Here is a 13,625-nt window from a genome sequence, read left to right on the forward strand (position 1 = left end):
AGATTGTAACTGAAGCCTGACTTGAAAACCAATCTCCAAACAGGCAAAGAAACAAAAACCTCTTTCATGAGGTGTCCCCCAATTCCCTTCAGAAAGACAGTTCCTGGGCCCTGAAAGATTCCCATTCCAGCGTAGCTTACATCTTTGTTCTCATTAATAAAACCAAATCAAACAAAACAAAAACACTGAAACTCACAAAATCCAACAAGAGGAGGGCAGGGAAATCAATGAAAAACAATTGCATTCCACTATCAAATCATTCTTGAACTCTAAATATATTCAATCTTAAATTAATGGAACCTTCTGCTGTTTTTCATTTAAGCCTTGCGCTAAATGTTTAAGTAGTTAACATTGATTTTATTACCTTCTACTGAGAACAGACAGCTGTCAGGAAAATTATGCTTTGAGAGTAAACGAATGGAAGAACACTAAGTTCTCAATGACTCGGAAGAGAGCAAGGGCACAGCCAACTACAGAAAGAAATGCAGAGTAACCACGAGTTCATTAGACATCTTTACTCTCTCACCCCCCCAAACGCTCTCATATAAACTTTAGTAGCTTTAATATTTAACGTTTTTAAATGGCCATAAAGTGCTGGCCTGCTCAACCTGCATTCCAACCACAGTCCTGTTGCTTCCGGACTGGGCTGAATCAGAGCAGAGAAAGCTAATTCTGAGCAGGAGGCTGGGGCGGGGACCCCCCTTGGCTTTGGTGCTCAGAACTGAGGCTGAGTTTCACTTTCCACATTTCTTTCTAGGGCTGTGTAGAGCTTCCCCGACATTCTAGTATTTTCTTTCCCATATAAAACTCAATGCAGACTTAAGGAACTTTTTCAACAGGAAAGGAAGCTTCCAAAGAAAATGTCGAGAAATGAAAATAAAATGAGTATTCTTTAAAAAGGGATTGCCAAAGGTCAGTTGATAGTAATACAGAACTTCCTACTTCAGAGCTAGTTTAAACAGGCTCCATGAGACTAATTCCTTTAGAAACCATCGATAAGAAATTTAGTCAAGATTTCACTGGAAGATTGTTGATGTATACAATGAGGAGGGCTCATAATTTATTCTATAATGTCACTTTCAAATTCCAATTCCAAATTCTGGATTTTAATTTTGAGACAGTTTGTAATTTTTAAAAGAGTCTTCTGATTTGGGATGACAAGAGTCAAACTGAATTTCCTTCAATTTACGCTGAAGAAGGTATGTTAATATAAGAACTTTAATTCTTCCTCAGAGAGTGCCTCTGAGTGTTTGGAAGAAACATGATGCCTTTTTCTGTACTCATTCTTCCTCATCAGTGGAAAGGGAAAATGCCAGCAAATATGGGCAATATCCAATCAGCAATGTGGCTGTGAGAGAAATGAAAGATGACACCTCCTTACAGTTAGTTACACAACCTCCTCCCCCTGCCGCTTGCCTGCCAGTCAGCACAGAGAACGTGGTCTGTAGCTGGTGGTGGCTAGTCGCCAGTATGCCAAGGCTCACGCCCTTGAACTGAGCCAAGAAGGGGATGAACAGTATTGCTAAAGGAAAGAACAGAGCTTATAATACACGAAATAGCAAGAGGAGTCTTGGTTATCTGTCTTTTTCCTGGGAGCACAGTATGTTCTCTTTGAACCAAGTTTCCACAAAACTTTCAGATAAAATGCTGCACTTTGAGCAAATTATAAATACAATACCTTTAAAATTATGGTCTAAGACTGCAGTAGAATGCATCGTATAGTCACCACTTATTCAGCCCTGCTGCTAACAAGCAAAAGCAAGTTCTATTGCTCATCCAGTAAAGGCCTACGACCATAGAAATCGGACGTAGAGGTACAACAAATAACAAACAGAAAAGGCAAGATTGAGCAACAGGGTTATCGAAAATTTTACGAAACCCTAGAGAAAGCATACATTTAAACCTAAAGGAAGATAATGAAAAAGATCTTTCTCACCTTTTGAAAGTTCTCCTTCCACAAATCTTCTATGACTATGTATCCTCGTAAACCCCAGTCATATAATTTCTCCCCACTGACCTTGAAATAAACAAACAAAAAGATCCATTGTTAGTCCATATATGACTGGTAAGGCAGAGAATTTTCCATTTTCCTTTTTTTGGTTTCCAATAGAGCTGTGTTTAAGCATATAACGAATACAGAAGTCTTGGGACATGTGTATGTACACATTAAAACTGTGCATAGTGAGCAAATAAAAATAGAATGCAAAATAAAAAGAAAAATAGTTTGGCTGTGTACAGTTATTTAAAACAGTACGCCATCAGTCAGGTATATATTTCAAACTTTCACAATCTCAAGGGGAAAAAAATGTAGGAGATCATTCTTGATATAAGAAATTCCTGAAAATCATACACAGAAAAAAGGCTTCTACCTATCGCATTAACAACCAACCAAGTCACATTTGCCAAGCTGAAAATCATTTATTTTAGGGGCTTAGGTGAAATATCAGTGAACCCAATGAAGATGCTCGCAGTTTTCCCAGGTCCCCCAAAACATAAAATCTTTGAGTTTCTACAGGGATTTGCCTCCTGATCCAAATTCCTTTCTATAACACCCCAAGAGGTAGGCCCATGGTCAGAGAATATTTTGGGGCCAGGGGGTTCACTACCTTAAAAGGCACTTGTCTACCTTTGGCTAGCTGGCTTTAATGGTTGGAAACATTTTTTAAAGTATTGAGCTGACTTTGAAAAAAATGCTTCCACCTAGAGGTTATTATGCTGAGTGAAATACGTCAGATAGGAAAAGATAAATACCATATGATTTCACTTATATGCAGAATCTAAGGAACAAAAAGAACAAACTAATCAAAAACAGACTCGCAGATACAGTGGACAATTTGGTGACGAGAGAGGGGCTGGGGGACTGGGAGAATGGGGTGAAGGGTTAAAGAAGTACAAATTAGTAGTTGATAGCTGAGCACAGGAATGGGGAGCATGGCAGAGGGAATGCAGTTAGCATTAATATGTTGACTAGGTGGAGGGCCAGGGGAGGGAGGAAGCAATTGGAAGGATCGTTTTATGAACTATATAGATGTCTAACCAATGTATTGTATACCTGAAACTAATTAAATGAATAAATTTTAAATTAAAAAAAAACTCTTCCAGTAACTTGCATATATTGGTTCTACTTGTAAAACAAAGAATGTCAACTGGTCTTTCACGTGACAGTACTTCCAAGTTGTGAAAGCAGTTATTATTCTCTTCCTAACTTTTATAATTTATCCATATAGAACATTTTAGTTTACAAAGCACATTCACATGAATTATCTTTATTCTAATCTAACAACCATGTGTGGCAAGTAGGCAAAGATTATAAGGAAATATTCAGAAGCCAAGTGACTTGTCTAAGGTCATGGTGCTAGTAAATCCAGTGGTCGTTGCAACATGCTGGTTTCTTCTTACAAATTTTATTCTTTCAGTTGCTCTGTTCTTAAATTATGACATTATATGATTCTTGGACCCATAGGTAGACATTTTGACCCTTTACCATGTAAATGGCATTGTTTTCAGTGTTATAAATTTCTGAGAGGAAGACAACATTTGCCATCATTTTAAGGGTTTTCTTATGGTATTTTTATACAAACACTACTGAACACAAAACAGAACAGTGAATTCAGAAAGAAAAAAAAGCACAACAATTGAAACTATGAATTAGGAACTAAATGACACTAAAACAATACCAGAAAATCTTTTTCAATCACTGATTTTTGTTTATTGTGGCAATATACACACAAGTTTCATAACATTTTATGAAACTTATTAGATTTCATTAATCAATGTCGCCCCAATAATTTCAATAATAAAAATTTACCATTTTAACCGTTTTTAGGTGTACAATTCCGTGGTACCAAGTATATTCGCAATGTTACGTAACCATCACCACTCCCCATTTTTGGAACTTCTTTGTCATCCCAAACAGATCGCTAATGTTTTATATCTAGTGAAAGTAAAGTTAATTGTTTTTTCTGGCTTACTCTACAAAATAAAAGATAAAACTCCTTCCCACTGACTACTGACTTAAAATAAGTTAGAATACAACTCAGATTTGCATCCTACTATTTTGGTTGTGAATACAAAAGATCTTTTTTGCTTCTCAACCAGCAGCCAGGCCCGCCCTCCCCACCCTATCCATTTACTGTTTAAACCATAACAAACTGATATGATGTTCAATTATTTTTATGCTCTAGAGCAGGTAGACGTGATTCACTCACTATTCCTGAGCTGGGGCTGACTGTGGAGAGATAAGAGATTAAAATGTAAACTGTCTGTCTCTAGGACTGGTATAAACAATGTCAAGCCCATGTGAGAAAGACCTTACTGGCATTTGCCACCCAAGTCACCAATTATCCACAGCTGGAGCCACTGGACTCCCACCTATAATTGCAGAACGACTGAGGACTCTAGATTCTACTCTGTCAGGAGGACTCTATGGGGCTAGTGTCACATCACTCTGGCTCAGAGCTCAATTCTGGTGACAGCACAGCTGCTCCTCCTGGGACTTAGTCTCCGTGTGATATGGCAGTTCTGGCAATTGGGTCCATGTCTATAAGCTGTCCAGGGACTCAAAACCCAGAGTCTTCCTTGCTCTTTTCAGTTTTCCAAGGGACTCTATATGTACAGTCTCACTAAGTCCAGAAAACACTGCCCTGAAGGAATCTAGTCCATATCAGTGGCTCTCAAACATCCCGGGCACCAAAACCCCATGGAGGGCTTGCTAAAACAGACTGCCAGCCCTAACCCTCAGAGCATCTGAGTCAGTAGATCCAGGTTGGGGCCTGAGAATGTGCATTTCTGATTTACAAATTAAAAAAAAAAGTTATTTATTTTTATTCAAAAGAATTTGTTTCCCTATCACAAAAATTAGATAACCACACCAAACAGCAACAAAGTCTGTAGAGTTATATTGATGATGTAATGTTCACTGGGTATTCTCAATATCCCAAAGGTTATAAAGGAGGGAAAAAAGTAAAAGAAAAAATACTCAAAACAAATCCGAAACCCATGAGGACTTTGGGGAGAGACAAGACATGACACTTTGTTCTCTCTCATTATCAGCTGCAGATGTATTTCAACAAGATCAAGTGCAATTTAACTTGAGTAAACCCTTCAGACAAATTCTAGCACCTTAACTGTTAGAAGCAATCAGTATATTTGACTCCCATTTTCAAAAACCATAAGAACTCAAAAATCAGTAGAGATGGATGCAGAAGTAACCTCACTTGGTTGTTTATTAATAATCCAGTACACTTAATCAGCGGGGATATTAAGTAAAATGGCATGAAAGCAGTACCTGGAGTGGTTTTAAAGGTTGTATGGAAGGGAATGATCAGACTTAGCCAGCTGTCCTAAGCCAGATAGAGACTTCCATGTTTATGTAGGACTACTGCAATTTGTAGACAAAAGGCATTTTTCTTTTGCCCACATGGTTGGGTCCTGCAGGTTTCATGAGAATTAGCATTTCTAATAAGCTCCCCAGTGATCCTGATGCTGCTGGTCCAGGGACCACACTTTGAGACCTAATGGTCCAGCTCTTATGGACTGAACTGTGTCTCCCAAAATTCCTATGTTGAAGCCCTAACCCACAATGTGACTATATTTGGAGACAGGGCCTTTTAATATTAAATGAGGTGACAAGGGTAGAGTTCTAATCCAATATGACTGGTGTCCCTGCAAAATGAGGATGAGACACCAGCGATGTGCACAGACATTGAAAAGGCCATGTGAAGACACAGTGAGAAGGCAGCCATCTGCAAGCCAAGATGAGAGGCCTCAAGAGAAACCAACCTTGCTGACACTTTGATCTTAGACTCTTAGCCTCCAGAACTGTGCGAAAATAAATTTCTGTTGTTCAAGCCCTACAGTCTGTCATGTTTCGTTATGGTGGCTCGAGCTGACTAAGACATCAGCTTTAAGCCATGCTGCCTACCACTGTGTACTACTTGCCAGGATGTCATCGAGCTGAGGCCTGAAGGGTAAAAAAGGAACCGCCAACTGAGAGGCCTGAGAAGGGTGTTCCCAGGAGAGGAGACTACATTCCCTGAAGTCCCCAGCAAGGAAAGCGAGGCTGCTGCCAGGACTGAGAGAAGTCACAGAGAGCCAAGCACAGGCCTGTGCCTGCAACTCCAAGAAGGGTTGTGAGTAGATACGCCGTACTGAGAATGACCTGTAACTGCCAGCTTTGGAATTTGAGTCCCTAAACTTCCACATCGATATGGAAAAAAGGTATCTTAAGTTTTCTTTTATTAATATTCAAATTAGTGTGCATTCTCTGAATACTAGCATGATTGGAAGGAGGCCAGAACTTAAGTACATAGTGAAGAAAAAATTTAAATTTGCTGTATTCATTTATATGTGCAAAAAAGTCTGGTGTTATAAAAGTTACAAAATGAAATAAAATTAAGCATTAAAACATAAGCAAGAACAAGGGACATCCCAGCTTACTGGGTGTAACTTACCTGGGCAAATATGATGGCTTGTTGTGGATAATAAAGAGAGGCAGCTAATCCCATGAAACTAGGTGGATACACCAACTTCTTTATTTTCGAACCTATTAAATAAAAGGTTGCAAATCACCAGATGATTCCATCTTTACCACTACAATTTGCCTATACATCTAACACTGAATAAGATTTCTTTGGTCTTAGGCTGACAGAGAATGTGCCTAATAGTATCAAAGGAATCAAAAAAGTCTGCGATGTTTTCAAAGCTTCAGTGAGACAGAATTCACACAACCTATTTAAAGTGTACAATTCAATGGCTTTTATTGTATTCACAGAGGTTTGTAACTATCACCACAATCAATTTTAGAATATTTTCTTCACTCCCAAAAGAAACCCTATATCCGATAGCAGTTGTCCCCCAATTCCCCCATCGCACCCAGGCCTAGGGAACCACTAATCCACTTTTCGTCTCTAAGAACCTGCCTACTGTGGACATTACATATAAATGGAATTATATAATATGCAGTCTTTGTGTCTGGCTTCTTTCATCAGCACAATGTTTTTAAGAGAACCACCATTTCTAATGAAGCAGGAAAAAAAGATCTTTTTGAAAAGAAAACCATACATTATGTTAATTTCTAAGGTTTACATTGTTTTATAGTAAACTGGCTTCCTAGTTAAATACTGAACACAAATATTCCTCTAATACGCCATGATAATAACAGTAAAAGAATAAAATACAGATAATAAACCCACGACAACAAGAAAATGTGTAATGGGGTCATTGACAGATAAGGAATATCAACCAATTTTCAGAAAATGGAGAGTGGACAGGAGCAAAGAAGACACATAGATAGCCTGATAGTCCCAAAAGGGGCTGCAGCAGAGGAGGAAGCAGAATGGCCCTGGTAGCCCAGAGATGGCAGGTATTGTGAGGGTGGAGAGGGCAACCAGAGTTCAAGACAGGGACAAATGCAAGTCCTGTGTGTGGACCAAGTGACCTTCTCTTTCCCCCATGCCATCCCAGTGCAAAACTGCTTGTGGCCAGGCATCTTTCCAGGCAAATTTAAAAAGTGGACAGGATATCTCTAAAGAAATGCCATGGATTTTCTGTTGAGAACCAAGATGGTCAGGGGGTGTGCACATACCTGTAAGTACCTGAGAGTAGGACCTTCCTCACATGGGCACTGGATGTTGGTGTCCCCCCTTGGTAAGGTCAGTTCCCGAACGACTCACCCTGAGGTGGAACTTGCCTGCTAGCAAGCCCCATCTATGCACAAAAAATTCTTACTGGCATTTAGATCAATTTATTCTTAAACGTGATTGTACAACCAAGGATCACCAGTCATTTGAGGAAAGCCAGCAACATAAAAGAGAAGATTGCAATAAGCAAGAATGAAAAAAACGACCCCATAGGAAACAGAAGAACTTAAAAAACAAAACTAAATCCATAATTAAATATCACTGAATAAATTCAAGAAGCTACTATATTAAAAGAAAAAAGAGTTCTAAGAAAAAGAATATTCAGAGAACAAGAAAGAGCTCTTGGAAATGACCAAGTAAAAAAATCAAAAGGAATAAAATAAAATAACCAAGAAACTATAAGAGACACATAAGGTCAGTTTAAACAGCTCAATTGCTAATACAAGATCAGGAAGGAAAAAGAACCAGAGTACACTTTCAAAGAAATACAAGATAGATATCTTCCTACAACTGAAGGCTACAAGCCACCAAAATGTCCAACCAGGAAGGAAACAACTGCATGTAGTCACAGCACCATGGAAGTTCAGAACACTGAAAACTAAGAAAAGACCCTCAAAGCTTCTGGGAAAAAAATTAATCACTTCAAAAGGAACAAGCCTCCAGACTAGCTGCTAGAACATGGGATACTAGAAGATGTGGCCTTCGAAGTTTTGACGGAAAACGAACTACACCCAACCAAACTATCACTTGGTATAAAGGCAGAAAGTAAGTTTCAGACTTGCAAGGACTTGGAAAGTTTACTTCTGATGCAGGCTCTTTTGAAAGTGACTTAAATAGGTAGTTCAAGAACATGGCAGAGCAAACCAAGCAGATGATGACATAGAACCTGGAAAAGGAAGGTGGGGGGCGTTAACCCCAAGGGAGTGTGGAGACAGGTCCTAAAACAACAGCTGTGTTGAGTCCCAGTCCAGACTGGGAGATGATGTGCAGTCCTGGGGAAAGGAGAACTGACAGAATAGAGAGCAAGATGGAGAGCTGGGGGAAACTTGAGAATGAGGTTAATAAAATGGGTAGAGGGTGAAACAGGAGAATACACTTGAAATGCACTTGACACAAGAAACAGTCTCATTGAAAGGCACAGGGTTTTTACATGGGATGCAGACAGATGCTTGCACAATGTACATTACTAACGTAGTCAGGATAATGTAAGTGCTGCTTTATTAGTTTTAAACTTTAAACAGACGAATCCCCAAAGATGGGACTAGGGTTACAGAGAACACAGACTATTAATAAATCTGTTTCTGTCCCTATCCTATTGCCTTCATTGAAAGGATATAATTACTCCAGATGAGAAAAGCCCTTTACACCCATGAGATCTCACCCGTATAGTTGAAGCTTTAAGCAGCTAGACAGCTCACAGAGGCGAAGACCAGGTCAAGGGCAGCAAACCTGCCAACCAGTCACTTTTTACTCCTCTAGAGAAAGCTGATAAGCAGCAGATCGTGGACCTCCAGCTCCTACTGGTTCACACAGTGAGCTGGGGGCCCCAGAACTTCAGGAAGGAAGTATAACCTCCCACCTCCACCGTCTCCATGCCCACACCTCCCAATAGGCCAGTGGTCTGGGCTGTAACTATCAGCATTGCCAGAGGGGAACCACTGGCTGCCAGAGCTGGGGGTAGCCATCAGAGGCCAGCAATAGTGGGCAATAACCACCTGCCATCTTTGAGTGGCCTAGCTGGGCCCACTTCCTCAGAATGGTCATCCTCTCACCTCAGTCGTGGCCATCCTCATCAACTGAGGCAGACTACCTTAGCAGATATGCTCGAAGGACCCTATCATATGATCCATCAAACCTTCTTCTAGGTATATACCCAAAGGAAATGAAATCAGTATCTCGAAGAGATATCTGAACTCCCATGTTCACTGAAGCCCTATTCACAATAGTCAAGATATAGAAAAAACCTAAGTGTGAGACAATGGATGAATGGATAAAGAAATAGTAGTATCTGTATATAATGGAATACTATACAGCCTTAAAAAAGGAGAGCCTGCCATTTGCAAGAACATGGATGAACCTAGAGGACATTATGCTAAGTGAAATAAGCCAGACAGAGAAAGAAAAAAACTGTATGAGCTCACTGATATGATCTAAAAGAGTCATATATGTAGAAGCAGAGAGTAGAAGGGTGGTTACCAGGGGCGGGGAGGTATGAGATGGGGAGATGTGGGTCACAGGGCACAAAGTTGCAGTTACGCAGCATGAATCAGTCTAGAGATCTAATGTGTCTATAGTTAATATGGAATCCTGGAAATTTACTATGATAGGAGATTGCAGGTGCTCTCATCACAAAAAAAGGTAATTATGTGGGAAGATATGTTAATCAGCTTGACTGTAGCAATGACTTCACTATGCATATACATATCGAAATATGTTGTACACCTTAAATATATACAATGTCTATTTTAAAAACTAAAAAATAAATGAATTAAATGTTAGACTGAAAAAAAAAAGAAAGAAACCCTACCAGGAGGGACCTTTTGAGCCCATCCTGCTGCCGCTGACACAGGGGAACATCTACCAGGAGGGGCCTGAAAACTACTCAGGCCACCCCAAAACACACCTACCTACCATCCACTTGTTCTGCTGAGTGACCCCTCTGTTCACTTCAGGCCCTTCTACCCCAGCAGCCATAGAAAAAGGCCTGTTGTTGAGTATACATGTGTGGGTGTATACACATGTGCATACTTTTTTGAAAAAGGTTTTATATTCTTTTAATACTACCAACCCCTCACAGTAAAAGGAAAATGAGAAAAGAACAAATAAACAAACAAGCAAACAAAAAAAAAAAAGGAATAGGACCCTCGGTAGTGTGTGTCGTTATGCTGCTGTTCTGTCCAGAAGAGCACAGTCCCCAATCGTCCTCAGGATGGTCACCCCAGTGGATGTGCAGGGGATAAACACTCAAAAGTGCAGGAACATATAAACGCGTGGCGCAGCAAGCTTTCTTTAGGGCTGCAAGACTCCCCCACATGCTCTAACCATGGAGAGGGAGGGGAAAGCTCATCTCGCCTGATTCCCTAACGATGGCCAAGATTCCAATACCTGGCCCTGGGACCTTCATAAATTCCGAACACTCAAACACTACCTAAATAAGATGGGAATGTTTTTTCTGGACAGTTTTACAGAAAGCAGGGAGGAAAGAAGTTTGGGGGGAAAAGCTGGTTCAACTATTTCACAAGTCGATTAGTAGAAATGAATTCTAAATTTAATTCTTATATATTCTGCACAAGATAGGAGGAGGGCACAGAAACCCCCACACGCATTCACCGTACAGGTTGGGGAAGTAGCACCAGCACAGCATTTCTCCAGAATCTATACATGGTTAAGGCATGTATAGCAAAGGGTTTTAAAACCAGAGGAATGAGTTCCAAACAAGTCTGTATAGTTATCTATACTGGAGGTCTGATTACAGGATTCATAACGTTCTATTTTAGAAATGTTTGTAAAGTCTGAATTTTACAATCAGTGAAACTTCATTATAGTGAAGTATTTTATCATCCTTCATTTCCTATGAATGTAACAGGGTAGTGTTTTCGAGTTGACATTTGTTAGTTTTTAATTTCAAGTGTTTTAAAGCTTTTTATATCATCACTATTGGAGTTCCGACACATCAAAAAATTAATAAAATCTCTATGAAATCACTGTTTTACCTACTGTGATTAATAACCTAATCTTAATCTTGGGAACAGAGTCTCAGGTATGACAGACTTTGGTTAACAAAAGTTAACTATTTCCCCAAGAGCAACAGTAATTTGATCAAGTAAATGTGGCTATAAATAATAACTAACATCTTTTTTCGACTAAGAGTATACAATTTCATTTTATTTTTTTTACAATTTCTATATATGCTTAAAATCGAATATACTGGAGATAACAACCATAACAATTATATTATCTTAAGAAGACTATACTCAGGATCCAATTCGTTATTCTGAAAACTGGTAAATGAAAAGAACCAAATACATGTCTTCTCTCCCCCTTATGAACTGTTTAAAAAACACACATACAAAATTGTACCTACCTCTGGCCAAAAGGAGCCCAACAACACCAGCAAAACCAATAACACCAAGTCTTGGAAGAAATCCAGGAGGTGCGTTTTGGAGATATTCATAGCTGTCTACAATAGAGTCAGACCAGAAAACAGTTCCATAAATTGTTCATTAAAAAAATCTCATATACAACTAGTATACATTGTATCAAATGCTTTTCGAATAAAGTATTCTTAGCTTTCTGCTAATATGCATCTTTTCAACACATTCTTTTTGTGTGATATATAAACATTTACTACTCACACAGCAAGTATTCAACTTTCAAACAATTTTGGTCCGACAACCTACTAACAATACAGAAATGTTAAATTACTTTCATATTCCTAAAGGCAATAGATCTGAATCAACTATTCACATGAGGGGAAATACGAATACAGGGCTATCCAAACTCTTGTTACCCGAATACACAAACACAGAATACCTTGAAGAGATTGAGGGTTTGGTTTCAGACCACCACCATAAAATGAATCACATGAATTTTTTGGTCTCCCAGGACATGAAATTTATGTTTACAATGCTGTGTAGTGTATTAAGTAAGTGTGCAATAGCACTGTGTGTAAAAAACGATGTACATGCCTTAACTGCAAAAATACTTATTACTAAAAAACGCTATCATCTGAACCCGTTGGAAAAATGGTGCCAACAGACTTGCGCAACGCGGGGTTGCCACAAACCTTCAATTTGTAGAAAAATGTAATAACTGCAAAGTGAAATAAAATGAAGCAAAATGAAATTGGGTATGCCTGCAGATCTGGATAAATCTATTGCTCTCTGAAGCTTTGCTGCTTGTTCTCTGAAACTCAGGAACCAAATACATTAGAGTCAGAGAAGAAATATCCTTTGCCATCTGAACTCATTATTCGAACTGAAGAACAAAATAAATTTGGATAATGAAAGAAACTTGTAATACAAGTATATGTGGGAAACAGTCTCTGTTGATGGTGATATATAAAAATAAACGCAGCACATGAGCCTATTTGCCACTCCCGAACATGCCTTATACCTCATTCGCATGACGCCATCTCTCCTCTCTTCTCCAATGGGCTAATCCCACCAAATAACAGGCAGCTCTTAAGTCCTACCTCCTCAGAAAAGCCTTTCCTATGCTCATCAGCCCACACCCTCTAAAGTCCCATCACATTTATTCTCCACACCATTATTTGGTGTGGAGAATAATCCTACAGCACCTTGTGTTTAATTAATCAGGGGTGTATTTTATATCTCAAGGAGAACACCCACTCCTCAATGGCGGATCCCTTAGACTTATATATTACTTTCTTCAGTGAAAATAGTGGATGTTCATTCAACAGATAATTTATTAAAAACGCTGCTAGGAGATGAAGGATACTGAAAGAATTAATGAATACATTTCGGCTTTAGGTCAAGACTTAAAAAGCCTTCGCATCTCTTTCTCAACCTCATTTTCAGCACTGCCCATCTGCTTCCAGCTCCCGGCACATGGAACCTTGAGTCACGCCTCCCAGCCTTGATCATGCTGTGCCCTCTGTGGAGTGCTGCCCAAGTCCCGCCCCCACATTTTGGTGTGGTTAACTCTGTTCCTTCAAGATTCATCTCAGAAATCCTTCCCTGAGTGCTCCTGTCTCCCCAATCTCTATTAAGCTAGTCTCCTTCCTTTGTACCTTTGATAGTGGTCTGTGACAGTCTCTGTGTTTACACTAATATTGAATAATTTATTATACTCAGTGCTCGGGACCACTGTCTTAATCAGCCTCGATCTTCAACACCTGCTATGATGGTGACTTAACAAATGTATGTGGAACTGAACTAATTGGAATACTCAGTAATTCTCTCCCTTCAGATAAAACCAGACACATGCCAGTTTTCCTTTTCCTTGGTTCTTTGGGAAATGTGG

The 13,625-nt window shown here is 39.4% G+C and overlaps 1 protein-coding gene and 1 non-coding gene across 3 annotated transcripts in view; both read right to left on the reverse strand.

The window, feature by feature from the left end:
* The window catches only part of APOO (apolipoprotein O), a 52,166-nt gene that overhangs the window by 14,526 nt on the left and 24,015 nt on the right, over positions 1 to 13,625 (reverse strand). For both annotated transcript variants that reach the window (XM_016165716.2, XM_016165709.2), the window contains exons 5-7: positions 11,725 to 11,820; positions 6,453 to 6,544; positions 1,937 to 2,017 (exon numbers count right to left, since the gene is read on the reverse strand). In XM_016165716.2, coding sequence (XP_016021202.2) covers positions 1,937 to 2,017; positions 6,453 to 6,544; positions 11,725 to 11,820 — 269 coding nt within the window. The remainder of the gene's footprint in view (positions 1 to 1,936; positions 2,018 to 6,452; positions 6,545 to 11,724; positions 11,821 to 13,625) is intronic.
* Positions 5,305 to 5,444, reverse strand: LOC118608167. Its single transcript, XR_004952959.1, has one exon.

This window comes from Rousettus aegyptiacus, unplaced genomic scaffold (assembly GCF_014176215.1).
Source record: "Rousettus aegyptiacus isolate mRouAeg1 unplaced genomic scaffold, mRouAeg1.p scaffold_m13_p_9, whole genome shotgun sequence".
NCBI classification, from domain to species: Eukaryota; Metazoa; Chordata; class Mammalia; order Chiroptera; family Pteropodidae; genus Rousettus; species Rousettus aegyptiacus.